At 36.6% G+C, this 24,252-nt stretch overlaps 1 protein-coding gene and 1 pseudogene across 1 annotated transcript in view; one reads left to right on the forward strand and one right to left on the reverse strand.

The window, feature by feature from the left end:
• SLC25A31 (solute carrier family 25 member 31) overlaps nt 1-19,456 on the forward strand; it is a 33,232-nt gene extending 13,776 nt beyond the window's left edge. The window contains exons 2-6 of the mRNA XM_005691270.2: nt 704-831; nt 8,873-8,990; nt 11,834-11,988; nt 13,443-13,568; nt 18,523-19,456. Coding sequence (XP_005691327.1) covers nt 704-831; nt 8,873-8,990; nt 11,834-11,988; nt 13,443-13,568; nt 18,523-18,723 — 728 coding nt within the window. The 3' untranslated portion in view covers nt 18,724-19,456. The remainder of the gene's footprint in view (nt 1-703; nt 832-8,872; nt 8,991-11,833; nt 11,989-13,442; nt 13,569-18,522) is intronic.
• Nucleotides 9,142-10,813, reverse strand: LOC108637857 (annotated as a pseudogene).

A 24,252-nucleotide genomic window follows, 5' to 3' on the forward strand; every position in this document is an offset into this window, starting at 1 on the left:
TGAAGCTGGGACTAGAGCTATCTTATTAAGAGTAGCAGGGTTCAACCATCTGTAAAAACAACTATGGGTCCTAGAGGGGATCGCCTGTTGTATTCTGGGGCAGCTAAGGATTATAAAGGCAGCTCTGAATTATCAGGTAACACAGTGACTGAATTATAAAGTTTGGTCATTCAGTCCATGGAGATTTGAATTGAGAAGATTATTAATCTTGAAAGTTTCCTCCTGTCTCTTCGTCAGGCCTCTGAAAACTGCCTTGAATTGTGAATTCCTTTTATTTGGCTAGGTTATAAAATATAAAGATAAGACTCTTATCTCATTCTCAGGAGTATATATACAGCACAGTTTTGTTCCAACAGACTTGTCACCATAGGAACTGTATTTTATGATTTGAAATGAGACTAAACTTCTCTTATGAGTACTAGTAAGCTCTGTTTTTCTATTAGTGAAGAGACCTATATTCACCTGGTAATGCTTTCCATAGATTTTTAGGTAGTCAAGGCTTCTTATTGGAAATTAAAAAAATTGAAATGGAGTGCTTGGAGTTAACACTGCCATTTTTTCTTCAGTTGGCGACTGAAATTTCTTTTTTTGTCTCATGAGAAAAGATGTAAGTTTTAGGTAGTTCAAACAGCAAAATTTGTTAAAGCTATGCAAATTATTTAATAATAATACAAGTTTATATTTAGTATATTTTCTTATGTAGGTTTCCTCAGTTATTGGCGTGGCAATTTGGCAAATGTTATCCGGTATTTTCCAACACAAGCTCTAAACTTTGCTTTCAAAGACAAATACAAACAACTGTTCATGTCTGGAGTTAATAAAGAAAAACAGGTAATTATTTTTTATTATTTTTAACTAAATGAAAGATTCTTTAAATTATATAGTGCTTTACAGTTTTTAAAAGTTTCACATATGTGATTCAAATTATCCCATAATAACCCTTTCCCCCACACCCCTATCTGCCCCCGCTTCCCTTTTCTCACTGGTAACCACTAGTTTGTTTTATGTATCTGTGAATCTGCTTCTTATTTGTTTTATTCACTACTTTGTTGTATTTTATAGATTCCACATAGAAGTGATATCATGAAGTATATATCTTTTTCTGACTTACTTCATTTAGCATAATACCCTCAGAGTCTGTCCATGTTGCTGCAAATGGCAAATTTTCATGCTCTTTTATAGCTCAGTAGTATTCCATTGTTTATATCACATCTTCTTTATCCATTCATCTATTGTTGGACACTTGAATTGATTATATACCTTTACAACCTTGGCAGTTACAAATAATGCTGCTATGAACATTGGAGTGCCTGTATCTTTTTGAGTTGTGTTTTTGTATTTTTTGGACATATACCCAGGAGTGGAATTGCTAGATCATATGGTAGTTCTGTTTTTGGAAAAAGCAGGTAATTATATTTTAATATCTCTAAAATTTTCTAAGAAGTAGTTGAATTTGTCTTACCTGAGGTAATTTTTCCCAATTAGAGCATGGTTGATTTACAGTATTGTGTTAATTTCTACTGTATAGCAAAGTGAGGCAGTTCAGTTCAGTTCAGTCGCTCAGTCGTGTCCGACTCTTTGCGACCCCATGAATTGTAGTGCGCCAGTCCTCCCTGTCCATCACTAACTCCTGGAGTTCACTCAAACACATCGGTCGAGTCGATGATGCCATCCAGCCGTCTCATCCTCTGTCGTCCCCTTCTCCTGCCCCCAATCCCTCCCAGCATCAGAGTCTTTTCTAATGAGTCAGCTCTTCTCATGAGGTGGCCAAAGTATTGGAGTTGTTTTGCAAAGTGAGGCAGTTAGACATGTATGTATACATTCTTTTTAATATACTTTTCCAGTATGGTTTATCATAGGATATTGAATATAGTTTCCTATGCTATACAGTAGAACCTTGTTTATCCATCATATATATAGTATTTTATTTCTGCTAACCCAGCGCCCCCCTCTTTCCCTCCCTTACCCCACCATACCCCTTGGCAACCACAAGTCTGTTCTCTATGTCTGTGAGTCTACTTCTGTTTTGTAGATAGGTCCATTTCTTTTATATTTTATATTTCACATATAAGTGATACCATATTTCTTTCTGATTTACTTCACTTACTGTGATAATCTCTGGTTACATCCATGTTGCTGCAAATGGTGTTATTTCATTCTTTTTTTATAGCTGTTATTTTCCATTGTATATGTACAACATCTTCTTTATCCATTAAAAGACCTGTGGAGTTTTATTTGGGGAGGAGGTGCTCAAAGTAGAAAAAATAATAGTTAGAACATTAATAACTGTTAGCATATTATAATATTATTAAGTCATAGAAATTACATATGGAAATTTAGAAATTATTAACTTTTACAAGTTTCTATAAACCTCTTAACACAAATTTAATAACTACAGGATCTTTAGTTGGAACTTGTAATAGTTGGAACTTCTTTTGACTACAGAATTGTATCAGAGAGTCCCCAAGACTGTCTTCATGTTCAGTGATTCACTAGGCCTCAGAGAACTCAGAAAAGCTATTATACTCCTGGTTTACAGCAAAAAGATGTAGATTAAAATCAACAAAGGGAAAAAGCACATAGGACAAAATCTAAGAGAAACTAGGTACAAGCTTCTAGGTGTCCTCTCCTAGTAGACTCAGCTGGACAGCACTTAGTTCTCCCAGCAATAATGTGAGACAACACATATACTGCCAAATAAGGTTGCTCACTTGAGCTGTGGTGGTCAGGTCTTTGTGGGAGGGAAGTCAGTTTCATAGGCATGTGTAATAGACTCAGCTACTCAGTCTCCAGCTACGGCTGCCACCCACTCAAAAGGTCAAATTGATATAGTTTAGCCCAAAGCCCCAAGTATACAAAGGGGTGTTCACCATAAATCAGCATTAGTATAAACTATCTGGTGTTGCCAAAGCTTCTGGCATATAAAGACAGTCTTACTAGATAGGATATTCCACGGGCTCAGAAAGTTACCTCAATGGAACCTTTAGGTCTGGTCAAGGAGGGAGATCTTTTCAGTATGTGCAGGGTTTGGGCAACACATGCCTGCTGAGTTAGCCCTTTACTGAACATTTTCCACCCTATCTCCCCCAAAAGATAATTCCTGTAAAACTAAGCCAGATGGAGCAATTAACTCCAGAATTAACTAGAAAATTTATGTTACTAACATCTGTCCCTAACAGTGTAAATAACATGGTTCTAAAAGTTTCAGTTAACTCTGATCTCTGTTAAAACTCTGTAATAAATTTCAAATCAGTAGAGCTTGAGGTAAAAACATTTTTAGTATGCTTCTAAAGAATATGCTAGCACTTTCCTGGTGGTCCAGTGGTTAAGACTCCATACTTCCAATGCAGGGAGCACAGGTTCAATCTCTGGTTGGGAAACTAAGATCTCACATGCTGCAAGGTGTGGCCAAAAGATAAGAAAAGAACAATAAAAAAGAACATGCAGTCTTATTTAGAATGTAAAGATATTCAGTCACAAGTAATATGTAATGTTTAAATATATATTATTTGTTAAATTTGGCTACTAATGATCCTTCTGTTTCTGCCCTTAGACATCAAAATGTTCTTCTATTTCTGTTCCTGCTCTAAGAAAAGTGAAAAAAAAAAAAAACACCTAAAAATGAAAATACAGTATTTTGGGTTTCTTACCTGGTTTTCAAAGAAACATAGAAGATAGAAAAAACAAGTACAGTGTGAAGTGAACTGAAGTCGCTCAGTCTTGTCCGACTCTTTGCGACCCCATGTACTGTAGTCTACCAGGCTCCTCTGTCCATGGGGTTTTCCAGGCAATAGTACTGGAGTGGATTGCCATTTCCTTCTCCGGGGGATCTTCCCAACCCAGGGATCGAACCCAGGTCTCCCACATTGTAGACAAACGTTTTACCATCTGAGCCACCAGGGAAGTACAGTGTATATGATTTAAAAGTAGTTGGTCTACCAAAATAAGTATCTCTGCATGCTTCTCAGGATGGCTGCACTGGTGACAATACTAGCTGTTGGCAAGGATTCAGAGAAGCTGAATTTTACACTGCTGGTGGGAATGTAAAATGATCTTGCCGCTTTCAAGAGAGTATGACAGTTTCTTACAAACTAAACATATGCTTATCATACGGTCCAACTCTTGGGCATTTATCCCAGAGAAAAATACCTCTGTTCACAAAAAAGCAAAGTATACAATGTTCATAGAAGATTGTTTCATAATAGACAAAAATTTATAACCCAGATGTCCCAGGTGAATGCTTAAACTGTGGTACATCACACCATAGAAGGTCACTCAGCAATAAAGAGAAACATGTTTTGATAAAACAAGTATTGTATGATCCTCTTGGGATCTAGTAAAGGCAAATTCATAGAGACAGAAAGTAGAATGGAGGTTGCCAGCTCTAAGAGGGAGGGAGATTCTTTAATAGGTACAGAGTTTATGTTTAGCATAATGAAAAGTTCTGGAAATAGTAATGATGTTTATACAGTGTTGTCCTTAATGCCACTGAATTATACACTTAAAATGCCTAAACAGTAAATTTTACCATATAGTTTTAAAAAAGAACAAACATGATATAAATAGCAACTTTGAATGCTAACTGAAAAGATACCAATCTCAAAAAATATTTGCTTTCTGGTTTCATTTATTTACCATTTACCAGGAGAGAGGGAGGTGGCTATAAAGAGGTCCATAAATGGAGGATCTTTATCATGGAACTGTCCACTGTGATAATTGGTGGTCATATGAATCTGCACATATGATAAAACGGCATAGAACTAAATACACACACAGATGAGTGTGTAAAACTTGTGAAATCTGAATAAGGTAGATTTCCATCAATGTTAGTTTCCTCTACTATAGTTATGCTGGGCTTCCCAGGTAGCTCAGTGGACAAAGAATCCTCCCGCAATGCAGGAGTCACAGGAGACTCGGGTTTGATCCCTGATTCGGGAAGATCCCCTGGAAGAGCATGGCTACCCACTCCAGTATTCTTGCCTGGAGAGTCCCATGGGCAGAGGATGGCAGGTTACATACAATCCATAAGGTCATAAAGAGTCCAACACGACTGAAACCTCTGAGCATGCACACACATAACTATGTTACTGCTGCTAAGTCGCTTCAGTCATGTCCGACTGTGCGACCCCGTGGACTGCAGCCTACCAGGATCCTCCGTCCATGGGATTTTCCAGGCAAGAGTACTGGAGTGGGCTGCCATTGGAAAATTGCTTGAAAAGTTTTAAGACTTCATATGTACTAGGATGCATGTGAGTCTGCTGTTATGTCAGAGTAAAAAGTTTTAAAAAAATAACCATGGTAGGGAGATGTGTGCCTACTATATACTCTAATCACTGAACTTTTACTTTGCCCTTTGAGGTAGTTATTTTTACCCCAAATGTACAGATAAGGAAAACAAGACAGAGCTTAAAGCATTTGCCCTAGTCATTTGTTCATGTCTTTCTAATTCTCAAATTCAGTTCTTTCTACCATACTCTTACTCCTCTTCCAGCTGAGGTGACTGAACTAGATGAGTGTTAGCTGAACCTGGGCATAACGTATGTGTCTGCCGCTCCTAAGCAGCTACCAGCACAACCCTCATCAAAGACTAGAGCTTCCTCCTCTCTTCCATGCCCGCACAAACTGTTAGAAAGAACTTTGGTCCCAGGTATTTGTGCTTGGAGGCAGTTTATCATCTATTTGTCAACAGTTGAAAATGAATAGGATTATTTTCCTCTAAACTCTCTTATTCTCCTTTCCTGATTCCTTTCACTTCCTCTCTGTTTATAGTTTGGTGGTGGTGCTCAGTTGTGTCCGACTCTTTGCTACCCGTAGACTGTAACCCACCAGGCTCCTCTGTCCGTGGGAGTTTCCAGGCAAGAATACTGGAGTGGGTTGCCATTGCCTACTTCAGGGGATCTTCCCGACCCAGGGATTGAACCCACATCTCTTTCATCTCCTACATTGGCAGGCAGATTCTTTACCACTGCACCACCTGGGAAGCCCCCTTTTACAGTATAGTGATATCTGAAATCACACAAAAAAACCAACTTCTGGGTCTGTTCTATTTTCAAGCTTAATTGTGGCGGAACAGACTTTATCTGTTACAGAAACACTTGCAGAATTATCATTCAGCATAGAGTCTTCTTGTCTCCTTCCCTCCTTCCATGCTTCTTAACCTTCCCTGCCTTCCTTCCCCTAGTAGTTTGGCCATACTATTTATACATTTTCTGCCTGCCTGCATTGCTTTCTCATTGGCGTCACTTTCGCTATCAGACAGGTCCCTGTTTGAATAGTAAATTATGTAAATTATACATTCACCCAGAAAGTTATGGATCTGTTTTCTTTCTCTTATCTAGGAAGGAAATAGAATGTTAAATTGAACTTAAGATGCACTTTATAAATCTTTGTGCTGCATAGCCTATTTGATTTGGCCTGTTTGCTTGTAAGAAGCAGAGAAATTACTTCAAGAAAAAGACATATTTACTGCAGTGGAATTTGAACCACAGGCAGCTGTAGGGATCAAACTATATACTCCTTATCTTTGTCTCCCAGGTCATTTAGTATATCTCTGTCTGTAATGATCTGGTTTTTTGTGTGTATCTATTTGCTCTGCATTTCCTCATTATTGCCCATCTTTTTTACTTTCCAACATTTTATTTCTTTTAAGTTCACTGTTAATACCATAGTGATTCCTACTAACCTTTCAAGTGGTGGGGGGGGTTCTTTACCTGAGATCCATGCAAACTTGAGGAATAACTTAAACTTTTACAAAAAAACTATGTTTATATATGTGAAATTTTTATTGGAAAAGTATCTGTAGCTTTCAACAGTCTCAAAGTAAACTGAAACCTAAAAACATTATTTAATGTTTTTTCCTTTTCTGTCCGTACTACTAACTGGCCTAGAATTTCTAGATTCACATTTATAAGATTTAAACTGTGGCCTAGCTCCTCTTTTTCTGCCAGGTTACATATCATCTTCCAAACTATAGATTAGCTACCTTCTGGTCTCATTATCTCTATATGATTATGAAACATGGCTATCTGTACAGTAGAACTTACGGGTTTCACGTCAAAAGGCACTGTGGGAGTCCAAGTACCCTTCATTAAACAAATATTTATTGAATGCATTACTCTTACTCTGGACAAGGCCCCATGACTTGCTTTGTGAAATAAACAAATGAATTAAAAATTCAAGCCTCAAAAAATGTAGACAACCTAAATGTCCATGCAACTGATATGGGTAAATAAAATGTGATAAGTCAGTAAAATACTATTTGCAAATAAAAAGGAATGAAGTGCTAACACATGCTACACATGCTACAACATGGATAAACCTTACAAACATGTTATATGAAGGAAGCCAGTCACAAAAGGCTGCTTGTTTCATGATTAGGGAATGTCTGGAATAGGCAAATCTATGGAGACAGAAAGTTGCTTAATGGTTATGTTAGGTTCAGGGAGATGGGAAAGGTGTGGAGTGACTGCTGATAGGTACAAGGTTTCTTTTGGAGTGATGAAAATGTTCTGAAACTGGTAAAGGTTGCAGAACTCTGATATGCTAATAATTCATTGAATATATGGGTGAGCTGAACAGTGGGTAAATACATCTCAGTAAGTAAAAATAAAAATAATTCTGGCTGAAGAAATTTATAGTCTGTAGAAAGTAAAACAAGACAGGTACACAAATAATTATAAATTGAAAGTAGTGATTGTAAATACTGGTTTTAAAAAATGAGAATCTGGAACATGTTGATACATTTTACATAATGATCATGTGATTTACCTTTATTCTCTGAGAGAAGTATTTATAGGAAGAAGGTATGATTACATATAGTTCTGAATGAGCTGGAGATCAGAGAATTCATGAAAAAAAATAGAATTTGAATTAGAGCATAAATCAATAACTTTTTGTTTATAAAAGATAGGAAAAAAATTTAAAAGATGGAAAGGGCATTTCAGGCCAGGAGAAAATTGAGAGTTCCAAAGCATGGGAGACTTAAAATTATTGTTGGAAATAAGAGCCACAAGAGGGAAGGGATGTGTGTGTACTTGTAGCTGATGTGTGTTGTTGTGCAGTAGAGGCCAGCACAGCAATTATCCTCCAACTAAAACTAAATTTAAAAAAAAAAGATGTCAGAGAAGCAAGAAACTGAGCTTGACTAGGTTGGTTACAGTGGTCTTACACCCTAGGTTTTCTGTAAGAACTCCAGTTCAAATATTCCTTTCTTTTTCTTGAGCACTAGATGTTGAAAAGCAGTTTACTGGACCTAAGCAGAGCACATTTCAAATGTTTATCAAAAAGAACCTCAACAGCCCTTGTGAAGTAGTAGATCAGTAAGGTCTTCCATGCCACTCAGCCACATTATAATTGATTTCTGCCAATTTACATTTGGCATTTGAACACAGTCTATATTTTTGACCTGTTTAAATTTATTTTTACTAAAACTACAGAGTGACATTGTGGCATTATGATATATTACTGTCCCTCTCCCCTGCCACCAAGAAAGGGAACAACTGAGGCCTCCACAGATACCTAACAGTTATAAAAGGATATATTATTAATAAAAAGCTTTATACAGTCTAAAGGGTGGAATATCTTATGTGGCTTCTTATGCTAATCTGGGCTGCTTTTGCTGGAGGATATTAAAATATCTTGGAATTTCAATATATCAGCATCTAGCCTGTATCTCCTAGACTGCCTGGTAAGAAACAAAGACTGCATGGACATGGAGGGAAGTATTTTGGATGATAATATATGCTTATTTATTTTAGGTGTTTATTTTGTAAAAGCATCTTGTAAATCTGGCTCTTTAACCTTATGAAAATAAAAGATTTTTTAAAATCAGAGTCTATAGTTTAATAACTACTTTTTAATTAATATGTTTCAGTTCTGGAGGTGGTTTTTGGCAAACCTGGCTTCTGGTGGAGCTGCTGGGGCAACATCGTTATGTGTAGTTTACCCACTAGATTTTGCCCGAACCCGATTAGGTGCTGATATTGGAAAAGGTACGGGATTATTAGAAATGCTAACTCTTCCTTCTTTGTGGTTTTGAACACTGTGTTATTTATTATAGTTATGCTTTTAACAGTAGTGTTGCATTCAGCCTAAAAATTTTATTCTCAACCAAATGGTAAAGTCCATAGAGCCTAAAGGTTACTACTTTTTTTCTTTTCTTTTAAACTAGGGAAAGGAAGGCCAACACTATAGTAACATAAAAGTAAGCCACAAAGAGCACTTTAACTTCTGGTTTGTTTCTCATTTTGTTATTTAGAGAGCCATCCCCTAGATTCCTTCATGCACCTATTTACCTGTCTTGACTGTGGCCCCTTTCTAGGTTACATGTATAACTCTCACCCTAGATTCCCTTTTCCTCTGTCCTTACTTATTTATCACATCCTCTGTGTTTCTTCATACCCTTGTTTTGGTAGATGTATTCTTGGATAGCTTTCTAAGGAGGGTGGATAGGAGATAAACTGAGATCTTGGCTATCTGAAAATGTCTGTTTCACAAATATTTGGCCATATGTAAAATTCTGGAATTAAAATCATTTTCTTTCACAATTTTGAAAGCATTACTCTGGAGTCTAGTTTCTAATACTGCTCTTAAGAAATCATTTTCTTACTGCTGATCCTTCTGTATATGACTTTTTTCTTGTTTTTCTGGCTTCATTCATTATATTTTTCTCATATAAAACTATATGGTGGCTATGTGGAGGCTGGGTCCTCTGCATGGAAACTCTTAGTATGAGTCTTTACTAGATGGTCAGAGAAGTCCTGATACAGAGACTTGGTGAACAACATCTCTTTCCAGAGACCAGGTGTAAGATAACTGTAGGTCTTGGAAATGGCATCAGAAGTGGCCCTGGCAAAGTTGCCCAAGGTTCCGGGGCAGCCCCTGGCAGAGGTGCAGCAGTTGTCAGTTCCAGCCATCAGCAGCAGCTTCTTGGGCTCAGAGGCTAGGACAGTGCCAGTGCTCCTGAGGACAGGGATGAGGCGCACCAGCACGGAGCCACAGCAGCGGCCTGTCACCTTGTAAGAGACGGTGTGGGGCTCGCTGTTCTTGTCTCCCCAGGAGCCTCACAGCACGGACGATGGCGAGCTTGGCCAGAATGGTGGCCCCATGAATGGCAGTGGCTACCTCCTTAAGCACTTGACACTCAAATTGACATGTCTCTTGTAATCCCCAGTGGTGACAAAATGTCTTGACCCTGGTCCACTGGCCAGCACGGGTCTGCTTTTGCCTAGGCATAATCTTTAAAACCTTTGAGGGATACCCCAGGAAAAAGTCAATGATCTCAAAAGTTAAGGATCTCAGATAGCCTGATGGGCAAAAAGAAGAAATAGATCTCCTTCAGGGACTTGATTTTCATGTCCTTGACCAGGTGGCCCAGCTTGGTGATGTACTTGGCTTTGCCTCTGCAAGCTCTGCAACATCAGCCCTGGACGCCAGTGCCACTGCCGAAGCCTCCACAGAAACCACCATGGCCTCCCGTTCCAGGGCCTCCAGGCCCCCCACAGCACATTTATCATCCACCATTTGGTGTTTTTTTCTTTCTAATTACCTTATATCCCTGATGATTTGATATTCACAATGATGTATCTGTGTGAGTCTTTTTCAGTAATTGTGAAGGTAACTCAGTTGGCCCCATGTGACTCCAGCACAAATTGGAGCCTTACCACAGTAGTACTTAATTCCTTTAATTTTAAATTTCTGTGATTATTGGAGACATGTGGTTCTCTTTTCAACAGTATCTCCCTCTGCAAGAAATTAGGTTTCAACTTTCTCTGCTCACTCTTAGTGAGTTGCCACTCCTCCACCTCCCTTCCATCTTGCCAAAATTTGTGAACTTTATTCTTGTCATGTACTCTTTTTTGCTTTAAACCGGTTTTTCCCTTATTATTATTTTAATAGAATTTCTCAAGGAAGCAGAGATTCATTCAACAAGTATTATTGGGTGCCTCCAGTAAAGTGGGTCCTGCTTGAGAAACACCATATTAATCATGGAGCTCATGGTTCATGTACCTTACAGTCTAGTGGAGGTTGTAGTAATTAAAAAAGGAAAAAATTACTAAAATCTACTGTCACTTGGCGATAAATGCCAGGAAAAAAAATTTAGGAGAAGAGGATGACGTCAGTTTTAGATAAATGATCAGAGAAAAGGCCTCAGAAGGGATGACAGTTTGGACAAAGATGAGGAGTTTGATCTATCATGTTTAGCTGGCAGCCCAGATTTTCTTGTTAAGAAAGTGAAAATAACATGCATTCTGGTTTAATTTCAATTCTGTAGTTTTGTTTTCTCTCAAAATTGGAAGAACCTTATTTTGAAACATTGTATTCTGTATATAATTGTAAAATATTATCAAAGATTTCTAGGTCAAGGGAAAATAAAAACAAAAACCATCAAACACTAGAAAAATATGACACCTCATCTAAAATATTAATAATCCTTAAAGTTACTAGTTTTTAGCCTTTCCTTTTTATCTGTCTTTTTGCTCTTCAACTGAAGCAAGTTGTAGACATTTTTAATGCCTAAGTATTTTCTGAATGCTAACTAGTAGCTTTATTGAATGGTAATTTTATTGAAATGTTTTAAGCCAATCAGATTGCTTGAATTAGATTGCTTATATAAGAAATTAATATTTGCAGTTAAAGTATCTTGGTACTACTTGACATCTTAATTATTTTTAAATGAATGGGAAGGTTTCTATTTGTGCCTTGTTTGTTAGAAAGATTTCTAAGTGTTAGTACCAGGTAATTTAAATCTGTAAAATGTTTAATTAATTTACTTTGAATAAAGTGTTTATCTGATTATGATGTTGCTAATAAATTTTAAATGGCTGTATTTTAGGTCCTGAAGAGCGACAGTTCAAGGGTTTAGGTGACTGTATTATGAAAATAGCAAAATCAGATGGAATTGTTGGTTTATACCAAGGGTTTGGTGTTTCAGTTCAAGGCATCATTGTGTACCGAGCTTCTTATTTTGGAGCTTATGACACAGTTAAGGTAATTTGGTACTTTAGTATATGTTAAATAAATTGTTTCTTTTTGTTAATCTAATTAGTAATATGTTCAGCAAGTATGTTTACTTTAATTATAGAAATCAAAATAAATGATGACATAAGAGACATTATGGCATTCTGTTTAATCATGACTTTGCCATAACCTAATTAAATTACAACTCTATTATGAACCTGAATTTGGATATAAAGCATAGACATATAGTGTTTGTGCTGCTTGCATTGGAAGACTCAAATAGAAAACATGCTAATTAGATTTATATCATAATTGAATATTTGGTATACAGGCAGGCATCTTCTAACAGTTGTTTTCTAATTTTATATTCATTTTGTTATCACTTTTTTTACATGCATATTATCAGTTTACTGTCATCATTGGAAAAAGGCAAAGCATAATAGTTAAATATGATCAATGTGCTACTATAGCTCAGTGATCTGTTGGGTACTTTTAAATTTTGTATTGTTCTCCAGGTTCTGCAATTTGCCTTTTCATTTCAGATGTTAGTAGTGCTTCCGTAAGGTAGGAAACAGAGAGATCGTAATAATGGCTGCTATTTTTTTATCTATTACTTAGTTTCAAGAACCTTGTTAAGGACTTTACATCCAAACACTGTGAGAGCTTTTAATATATCCCACTTTAAAAATAAATAACCTAGAAATGGCCAAGTAATTTATGTGGCAAGCACAGATCCCACGTTCTTAATCACTGTATCATAATGCTTCTAAAAAGAAGCAAGGAAATTAATATCAGTATTATTTACTATTAAGGTTAAAACTTGAGGGAAATTTTATGATGGTGTCATATATTATCTCTGCTCTCCCTGTTCAGTACAAATATAGTTAAATGTCATTTTTATTGCACTCTGGACATAGTGCTTTTAGTTTGTAGTATATTTTTTAGACAGATAGATTAATGGAAATTACAGGATATTATATACGTTTATTTAATCACAGAAAAATTTATGTTTACTCTCCCTCTGCTTTTCTCTAAGCTGTAGTAGTTGTAAAATTTAGAAATGTTTCTTCACTAGCTTAGAGCTTTAAAGCTTATCAGATATCATCTGTCAATAGTAACAGGCATTCTTTCATCCTTTCCAGCTCTATGAGGAAGAACAATGGAAGAACTTTTTTGGTTACTGGTTGCCATCTCCTCTTGTTTTCAGTGCTATTAATAACAAATCTCCTATAATCCAGATATACTATTTGCAGATATACTTTTCTTTTTCAAATAAACTTTAAAAATATAGCCATGCGTGGGATTCTCCTTTCTTATTGATCTCTTGCTATTATTTTAATCTTTCCATACTAAATCCAACTATTTGTTATTGCATTTTAAATATAATTGAGCCCTCTTTCATATATGTATGGATTTTCCTTTGACTTAATAATTTAAGGTATTTTGGAAATTTAGATGGTTACTTGATAATTTTTCTTTTCTAGGGCTTATTACCAAAACCAAAGGAAACACCTTTTCTTGTCTCCTTTTTCATTGCTCAAGTTGTGACTACATGCTCTGGAATACTCTCTTATCCCTTTGACACAGTTAGAAGACGTATGATGATGCAGGTATTTTATATTATTTGTAAGCTTAATTGAGTTTTCCAATATCTCTGATATTTGGGTGTAATTTAGAGACATTTTGACTAAAAGACATAGGCCCTTCGTTTTATTACTAAAATAAATCCATGGTGTGTTTGGTTTTGTTTCCTGTCATAAGCAGTCAGTCATCATCCAGCAAAGTTTCCTCCATGTCTGCTATCTGAACAGCAATGTCTTTCTCTCCTGTAGTGTATATTACTGTTTGGAGAGTGGAGGGGCATGGCAGGGATTAGATGAGAATGTGTCTGTCTTAACTGAATATTAGATTAAGTAGAATAAGCCCAGTCACGGGCCACTGACATATGTAATCATTTGTTGTAGTATATTTTAGTAAAAGTAAATAATTTTAACTCCAAGGAGGAGAATATATTTATAATGATGTATATTCTAAATGTAAATCCCCAGACCAAAATTTTGATACTATTGATCTCCATTGTTGATACTTATTATATTCATTCATTTAGCAAATAATTGAGTGACTATTCACCAAGCTTTAGTGACACAAATGGGCTTCCCTGGTAGCTCAATCAGTAAAGAATCTGCCTGCAGTGTAGGAGACCCAGGTTTGATCCCTGGGTCAGGAACATCCCCTGGAGAAGAAAATGGCAAACCAATCCAGTATCTTTGCCTGGAAAATCCCTGGTGGGCTGCAGTCCATGGAGTCGCAAAGAGTTGGGCACAAGAGTGACTAACACTTTGAGTGACACAAATAAAATAAGGCAGAACCTGCACCCAAACTCATAGCATACTACTGAAAGCATACTATTAATGGTTTAAATAGAAATGTGCATAAGTTCCAGGAATGCAGTAGGGAAGGGGTACTCCAGTGCTTAAAAGTGATCAGAGATGGCCTCTTAAAGAGCTGAATCTCAGAAAATAGGCTTTTTCTCAAGATAGTGAGAGAACATTCTCAGCAGAGGGGGAAAAAAACATACCTAAAGGTATGGCTTAAAAAGTATTTCAGTATAACCCATATATGATAGGTTTCATGAGGGCAAGTGAAAATAATGAGGCCAGCAAAGCTAAGTTTATTATGTGGCAGAACTGTCCTCAGTATTTTACACTTTAACTCATTTATTCTCAAACTAATACTGGAAGGTGTAGTTACTATCATTGTCCTCATTATCCTCTACAGAATGGTCTTGAAAGAACCCATTGGGCCACATGAAAGGGACTATCCGTCAGTTCAGTCGCTAAGTCGTGTCCGACTTTTTGCAACCCCATGGACTGCAGCACACCAGCCTCCCTGTCCATCACCAACTCCTGGAGTTTACTCAAATTCATGTCCATTGAGTTGTTGATGCCATCCAACCATCTCATCCTCTGTCGTCCCCTTTTCCCACCTTCAATCTTTCCCGGCATCAGGGTCTTTTCCAGTGAGTCAGTTTTTCGCATCAAGTGGCCAAAGTATTGGAGTTTCAGCTTCAGCATCAGTCCTTCCAATAAATATTAAGGACTGATTTCCTTTAAGATGGACTAGTTGGATCTCCTTGAAAGAGTAAAGCATATCTAACCTATTTAACCTGTTGCTTCCTATGGACTATCCTTAAAGTTGTTTTTTATATCTGTTTTCCTCTTAACCTATGTCTAGCTCTGGTTTAATTGAAAAACTTGAAAATAGAAAATTAATTTATAAATAGACTGAGTTAGGTAGATGGTTCGGTATCAATGTTAAATTGTCTGATTTTGATAACTACTTTGGGCATGTAGGGCAATATACTTATTCTTAGAAAATTCACACTGAAATGTTTAAGGGACAACAATAGCTGCAACTTACTGTCAAAATAATTCATAAAAATTTGTGGGTGTGGATTTTTATATATACATGTGCATTGTTATATATATAAAACATAGTACCACTGCCATAACAAAGTGCCAAAGACTGGGTGGCTTAAATAACAGATTTATTTTCTAACAGTCTAGCAGGGTTGGGGTCTTCTGAAGGCCTCTTTCCTTGGCTTGTAGATGGCTTTCTCCCTGTGTCTTCTGATGGTACTTTTTGTTTCTCTTCTTATAAAGATGATCATTTTGGGTAAGGGACCACTCTAATGAGTTCATTTAACCTTAATTATCTTTATAAAGACTTTATCCAAATATAGTCACAGTCTGAGGTTCTGGGGTTAGGTCTTTAATATATGAATTCTGTGAGGACATAATTCGTGACGGTCTTCTTTAAATTTTGCATTTTGATTTTATATCCCACAACTTTGTTAAGCCTTATTACAGACACTTATCAGTGTGTATACCTTTTGAAGTTTTTTTTTTTTAACACAGTGATATAATCTGCAAATATACCACATTTTTTCCCCCTTTCTTAGCAATTCTTATGCCTTTTATTCCTTTTCTTGCCTTTCTGTACTTGTTGAGACCTCTGATTCAGTGTTATATTAAAGAAGTAATAACTGGCAACCTTGTTTTGTTCCTTGTCTTACAGGAAGTGCCTTCAGTGTTACAAAGTTTGATAATTAGCTGTGAATTTTTCAGTTATCCTTTATTATGTTATGATTGATACTTTCTGTTTTGGATTATAGTAATTTTTAATCATGAATGGTGGTCATTTTTTTTTCTATATTGGGATGATCATATTATTTTCTCTTCGTGTATTAATATATGTATTACATTAATCTATTTTCCATAGCTAAACCAACTTTATATGCCTGGGATCAATCCAGCTTGGTCATGGTGTATTATATTTTGTACCCTTTGCTAGGTTTGATTTGCTGGATTTTCAGGATTTTTGTATCTGTTGTTTCTCTAACATAAGCTTGACATTTTTTTTTTCCTTCTTGTATTATCCTAGTCCTACTTTAGTATCAGGCCTATTCAATTGTTACAAAATACGTTGGGGAGTCTTCCCACTTTTTCTCTTTTTTGGAATAGTTTCTGTGAGATTGGAACTAAATGTTCATTGAATATTTAGTAGAACTCACATATAAAGTCATCTGGATATGTGGTTTTCTAATTTATGAGCTTTTCAACAACTGATTGAATTTATGTAACTAATTTAGTAGTATTCCAGTGTTTTTTCCTATTCTGTTGGTAAATTATACCTTTAAGGAATTTATTTATTCTGAGTTTTCAAAATAATTGTCATAAAAGTGTTCATAGTATCATGTTGCTCTCTCCTAATCTCTGGGTCATCTGCAGTGATGTTAGCTTTGCCACTTCTGATAATTTAAGAGCCTTTTCTTGTTTTTCCTGAAACAGTGTTTCTACACATTGGTCAAAGTATTTCAAATAAGTTTTTGTTTTTTATTTTTTCTGTTGCATTATTTCCTTTTTTTCTGGTGGTTCAAGTTACCACTCAGGCTACATCTTACAAATTTATATGAGGCATTTTATGGTTATAAGTAAGTTTTACAAATTTTCTAAGATATGTTTTTCTTAACACCCAAATGCAATATATTTCTAGTTTTGTTTTTTGCCAGGGTCCAGCCCTGGTGGATCCAGGGTAATTTGAAGCGTTAACGGCATAGGCGAGGAGAAACTTATTTATTTATTAATATAGAAATATAAGATTAGATTAGGAAGAAATAGTATAGTAGGAAATTTAGGTGGAGAAAAAGATGCTGAATAACTTGGTTTACGGGGAAAACCAATAAAACCTCGAGACAAGAGGTTTGTACCATCTACATTAGGCCACCGGCGCCCACTTGAATATCGAAGGGTGCCCCGCCTTAGGCTCCCTTTCGCATGGATCTTAGCAGCCAGGGCAAGTAAGTAGACGTGGTGAGCCTCCCCGCTCCAGATGGGAATTCAGCCGAAAAGGGGGAGAAAAGAACGACCTGGGGAAGCCCAGCATCGGTGCAAAACTCCAAAAACTATTTTCAAAATCAGCTTATATACCCCAAGTTGTACATAAAGAAATAATGGAATATGCAGAGTTATGCAGGGGCAGCAGTCCTGACCCTCATTGAGACCAGGCTTTCTTTTTGCATACCCTCCCGTATACAAAAAAATAGTCTCAGGTGGTTTACATTATCTTCTGGCCAAGAAGCCTGTTAACATTTTTATGGCTCTCTTCCTGGATAATGGATTGTCTATCAGCCAGAAAACTCCTTTTCCCTAGAGGTGTTTTTTCTTTACTCTGCATCACCCTCAAAGTACTAAATAAAGTTACATTCCTGTAGAACAAAGGTGCAGTGGGTTATAACAAAGAAAGTACTTAACTCAGAGATCTAATGTTGCTAATACCAGGTCTACTACCTGTTTTTCTATATACCAACTATCTCTACAAATAACAGATATGAAAATTTGGCAGCAAATATTGGCTCAACAAATGAAACCTTTAATCAGTCCTATTCTAATGATTTTGACTCCTCGGAAGCCCCTACATTCCTAGGATGTTTTAAGCTTCCTGTGCCTCCGCAGTCTGGAGGCCTCAAACAATCACATGCGCAGCTGTATGAGTTCTGCAGGGAGGCTAGAAAGCCATCAGAGGGGTTTTTGGATTGAAACACCCTTTCAAATGCAGAAGACTAAAGCTCTGAGTTGACTTTTTCCAGTGTGTCAGAAGAGTGAAAAAGCAGAGTACAAAGGCCGGCAGACTTTGGTTTTTTGGGGTACATGCTCAGGAAATACCAGGGGGAAGCCCTGAGATTTGACTCGCCTTGCCCATCAGATCTCTGCCACATGACCTTGTCACAGATGGGATTCCTCACGCTGGCTCCCGGCAGTTTTTGTTTTGCTATTGATTTCTCACTTAATTACAGTGTGGTAAAATGATAAAATCATGTTATGTGATGCCATCTTTTAAAATCTATTAAGCCTAATATTTGGCCATCCAGTATTCAATATATGACTGTTAACTCAACATACTAATTCAACACAGTATTAATTTTAATCTATCCTTGGTGCTATATAAAATCTGTGTTATGATAAAAGATACTAAGATAATGGCAAACTGTTTGTCTTTATATAGAGTGGTGAGGCTGAACGGCAATATAAAGGAACTTTAGACTGTTTTATGAAGATATACCAACAGGAAGGAATTGGTGCATTTTTTCGTGGTGCCTTCTCCAACATCCTTCGTGGTACAGGGGGTGCCTTGGTCTTGGTATTGTATGATAAAATTAAAGACCTCCTTAATATTGATATTGGAGGTAGTTCAGCAGGCGATTAAATTGAGAAATGGATATGGTTAACTTCTTAAACATACAAATTACATAGCTGCCATTTGTGTACATTTTGATAGTGTTATTCCTGTCAGTATTTTCTTAAAGTGCTAATTCTGCAATAAAGCAAAGGCTTTTTTCAAGAATTTAAATACCAACAAAGCAGATAAATGCGATTTCTTTACTATTTAGATTCAAACTCACTTTGATGAGACATTTACTTACTGTAAGTGGTACATGTTATTTTTATTAGTTTAAAATCTTTTTCTTACTTTTGTGATAAGGTAAAATGTACAATGCTAAAATCTAGGAAATGAAAGTATCTTCTTTTAAAATTATATTATTTTAACTGTCTCCCTATCTTTTGAAATCATACGATATGACAAATATTTCTTAAAAGCTTATCTGGAGATGTCATCATGATATCTGTGAGCATAAGTAAGCTTTCTTCTACAACATCTTTATTAAAGCAGCTCAGGTTATTACTGCATACAGTGTTTATGGTATCATATAGCTTTTAATAAGCACAGATTGTATATCTGATTATAAAAAAATGATAATGACTTTAATGACATTGTAAACCTGTAGTTGGAAAGTGAAAGATGTAAAGATGGCATATTTGCTAGCTTTTATCTTTAAGATAAAATCTTGCTAAATGTGAATGTATCTTAGAACAAAAATTATCCCCTTGAAAATTAGTTTGTATACTTTGTATTGATAAAAATAAAAACGTTTAAAACTGGCTATGCCTGAGCCTTATTTTCCTTGTTGCTAACATTATTAATAAGCAGAGAGTAACCAAATTTTTATCAGAATTGGGAACTGGCTTAACGTCAGAAAGCAGAGTTTTCAGGGTTTTGTACAGGAGTCTGTTGGGTTTTTCAGAAATGTTACGGAAGATAGTACATTTGAAATACCCAAGATTTTAAAGTTTTAGTGGGTAAAGGAATGTTAAGCTAGTGGGGATAAACTTTAGAAAGATTTTATGAGGCAATGAGTGGGTAAAACCAAAACTGAGTGAACTTCCTGGGGCACAGGGTAAAGTATATTTCAAGGAAAATAATCCAAAGTATACTTTGTAGTCTATTGGGTGCTATCACTTGAGAAAAAAAGTTAACTCTTTTGAAAACTCTTAACATGATTTCTTGCAGAGGTCAACATAACACAAAAAGTTAAATAACAAGATACATGTTTTTGTTTCCTTCTATACTATCAATAATTCTGTTTACTACAAAAAAGGAAGATTTAAGATGGACCAAAGCAGTTAAAATAATAAAATATTAGTAACAGTGTACCATACAAACATAAACTAAGAAAAGATAAAAGTTTTCAGCTTGTTCAGGGACATGCTTAGAAGCAAAAAGTCTTTAAAATCCTGAATGTCACCCATAGAGAGCAAACAGGAATTTAATTACTAAGTCACTAGACCAAAAGTGTATTCTTTGAAGGCTGGAACATGTATATAGTTAGGACAAAAGAAAATGAAATGTCACCTAGGAGACTGAAACAACATGCTGCGCCTGCCAAGCACATGGCTCTACAATAAAGCTGAAAGGTTGGAAGGGGAGAAACTAAGATAGGCACCAGACCATAGTACATAAGGAGGTTGGCCAGCTACCTCAAAGCAATGAGTAGGAAAAAGGAAAGTCATCTGTGAGAAATCAAAACCCCCAGGCTTGAGTCACAACAAAAAGTTCAGAATTTAGACGTAAACACTATCTGTGATACAGGAACTCCAACTTGAATAATTAAAACTGTTCTGGACCAGTGAGACTTCCTCAGGGCTCTGACAGAAACAAATAACAAAACCTCTCTGGAACACTTCTGTGACCCAGGGCACACAAAATATCCCACAGAAAAAACAACCTTATTGCAGGTGAATTTATAGTGAAAACAAATCATATGAGGAAATAAGCACTGTGTGGAAGAGTTGGTAGGTATTATACAATCAGAATTAGCACCCCTAGAACTAAAAATGTGATAAAATACTCTAAAAGGCTCTAGACTTAGAATGTTTAAAATGACTAATAAATTTTTAAAGGAAGCAAAATAATACAAATAGTGTAGTTAAAAGAAGAATAGGCAAGTCTGAAAGAACTATCTAGAAATGGTAGAGTGAAATGAAAAACATGACAAAAAGCTAAGAGTCATGTTTGAAAGAACATCTAGAAATGGTAGAGTGTTTGAAATTAAAGACGTGATGAAAAGAGCTAAGAATCATAGAAGTTAAAGAGTCCCTACACATTCTGATAGATCCAGAAGACACTGGAAAGGGGTGAGAGGCAGTAATCAAAGGACAATGACTGAGACTTCTCTAGAACCTAAAAAGTTCATCCATCCTCAGGTTAATAAAAAAATTCTGAATAGATTTTGTCTAATAAAATCCATGTTAGATGCATCCTAATGAAACTACAAAATAAAATGAAATAATGAGATAAAACTGGTAACTTGGAAAGGATCAGTATTTAGATTCATCAATAATAATGGATGCTAAAAGGGACAGTTACTGTCAATCAAAAATTCTATTGGCAACCAAGTTATTATTCAAAAGGTAAATCAGAGACACCACAACATTGTAAAGCAATTATCCTCCAATAAAAGAAAATTTTTTTAAGTTAAAAGATTTTTAGACAAAAATGTTCACCATTCAGAGACCTTTACTGAAACAATTACTGAAAGAAAACTGAACCCAGATGGAAAGGGATGCAAAAGGAGTGAATTAAACAAATCGGTAAACATATTGGTAAACTTAGACAAACACTGGCTGTAAAAGACTTTTTGGTGGGAGAGGTAATATAACTTGGTAAATTTGGGGATAGTTTTCTTGGGAGCCTACATACATTTTGGTTTTTTCCTCCTTAAAATGTTTCAGGGGCAGACCCCAGTGTATACAAAACTAGGTCTATTAACATAGGTAGGTACGTCTGCTTAATTCTGGAGTGCAGTAATTACAAGTCCACAGACACATTTCTCTAGTATCAGTATTATCAGTAAAGCTGATGAGGAACCAAGAAAAGGGATTCAAATAAACAGTATTGAGAAAGTTGGACATATTGCTGTAGAAGGGATATTTTTTTAATGAATAATCAAATTTATGCCAACAAACATGAAAACCTAGATGAAATGGTCACTTTTCAGTAAAAATATAAATCTTGATACAAGAAATAGAAAACATAGACTATATCCCCTAAAGAAACTTAACCCATGGTCATAAATCTGCTTGTAAACTCCAGGTCAAAATGGTTTTCAGGCTTGTCTTTGCAAAACTTTACCAGAGAAAAGAAAATTAATTAAGCTAGTATAATCTTGATATTAGCAAGAAGAATAAAGGAAAATTAAACCTTACAGATATAAGCATTCTAAATAAAATAATCACAAGCTAAATCAAATGTATCTAAAACAGAACCATCATGGATGGCCTAACAGGTTTATCCTAGGTGTGCAGCAATTAGAAATCTATTTGGAAATATTAATTAGAAAATCTGTTCATATTATTCACCACATTAACTGATGAGAAAAAAAAGATCATTTCAAAATATAGACAATGCATGGCATTTGTTAAATTTTAGTATCCACTTAGGAGAAACCTGTTAGCAAGGAAAAGAGGATAAATTCAAGTTCTTTAATGTCAACGTGGATGTATTTAATGTTAAGCACAAAACAAGGATGCTTGCCATTACAGCTTGTATTCTTCATTGTACTACTGGTGACCATAGGCAACATAAGAAAACAAGATTAAAAATGAAAAAAATATTAGTTATTTCCCAAGCCATATGGTTCTATATACAGAGAATCCAGGAATCTCTAGGAATACTAGAATTTATAAGAATACAGCAGGATTGCTGGATACACTGATCAATGTACATAACTCCACAAAATTCCTACATTGCAGCAGCAGCAGCTGGGCATATCTACCAAGTATTGGCCTTTTTGGTGCCAGGCACTGTGACTATGCTCACATTATACAATAATAACAACAGTCTCATAGTTACATGTATCTTCTTCATTTTAACAGGTTTTAAACCTAGGGCTTGGTAGTTAAGTAACTTGCCAGAGGTCCTACCACTAGTAAGTTAGACCCAGCTGGAACCACAACCCAATTCTTGTGACCCACCAAACCTGTCATACTTTCAGACAGGAAGTGCTCTTATTTCCTCCCAGAAATGGTAAAGAATGTAATAATAGTAATCTCTTGCGCCTGACCCCAGTTGTTTCATTTTTACTCTGATCTTTTAAGTGTTTTTTAATAGGAAAATTATTCTCACACTCTCAAGTTGTACAGAGAGTAATGGAGAACTAAATGGTCCTAGGAGAATTTAAGGATATTCTAGAATAAATAGATGGTGGCAGGCCTAATGGGACGGGGGCTACAAGGGGAACTGAGAATGGGTACAAGCCGGGGACCGCCCAGCAGCACTGGGGTCCGGGTTCTGTTAGCAGCAGCACCCAATCCCTGCCCTGCTCACGCAGTGCCTGCTGGGAGACGCGGCCGCGACACCTGCCGCAGAGAGGACAGAGGATGGCGTCGTCGTCGGGAGTTACCATGTTTCCTGTGTGCTTGTGAGATGGAAGAGAGATCTAATTCTTAAATGAAGACAGACCGGAGCCAAAACATTGCTGAACATTACAGTACATCACAGTTTCCTCAGTACCGCCCTTGAAAATGGATTTCATGTTCCTCATAGCAACAGCAGCAGGAGCTATAGCCACCCTTGCTGCTGCTGCTATTGCAGCACTGGTTGTGGTAAAAAGCCTCAGTTCTTTTAAGAAGTGGACAAATAAGGACAATGAGCCTATGAAAAAACCTCGTAAAAAAGTCTTTCTCATGATACCAACAAACGGGAAACAGGAAACACATGAAGAATCAAGGAAGAAGCAACAGGAATCACACAAGGAATTGGGCAAGAAAGAAAAGGAAATCCCGGGAGAACTGAATGACAGGGAACAGAGCTATGAAGAACCGAATGACGAGGAATGGGAAACCGACGAAGAACTGAACGACGACCAACAGGACCACAAGGAACCAAATGACAAGGAACAGGAAACCCACAAAGAACTGAACAAGAAGGAAGAAGAAACTCAGGAAGAACTGAATGAGAAGGAACAGGGCAGCCAAACTTTGTAAGTGTAAACTATAACTTGGTTAAATTTCAGACACCGCCACTTATCCTGATCAAAGGAAAAAAGCCATTTGAACCACTGGAGGCTGCTTCTTTGGGGACCAAAGGGTGGCGGCTATACACAGGCTTGCCTGGTGTCACAGGATACACAGACTTAATGTTGCTGTCCTGTAGAACTGGTTTTCAGAGGTAAGGGTTAGTGGAGGAGGCTGCTCCTTTTAGGATAAAGTGAGGGAAGTTACACCAAGGGAGTTGCATGTGTGTTGTTTCTTGACATGTTTGTTTTTTGGTGTTTCAAGCCCTTGTTAGGCAGGGGGAAACAGTTCAGTCGACTTTCACACAAGATAGGACCCTTTTCCCTCGGGATCCGCGCGTCCCTGGGGAAGAGACGAGGCGAGGCCACCGGCGGCCGCACAA

Source organism: Capra hircus, chromosome 17 (genome assembly GCF_001704415.2).
Source record: "Capra hircus breed San Clemente chromosome 17, ASM170441v1, whole genome shotgun sequence".
Taxonomy (NCBI): Eukaryota; Metazoa; Chordata; class Mammalia; order Artiodactyla; family Bovidae; genus Capra; species Capra hircus.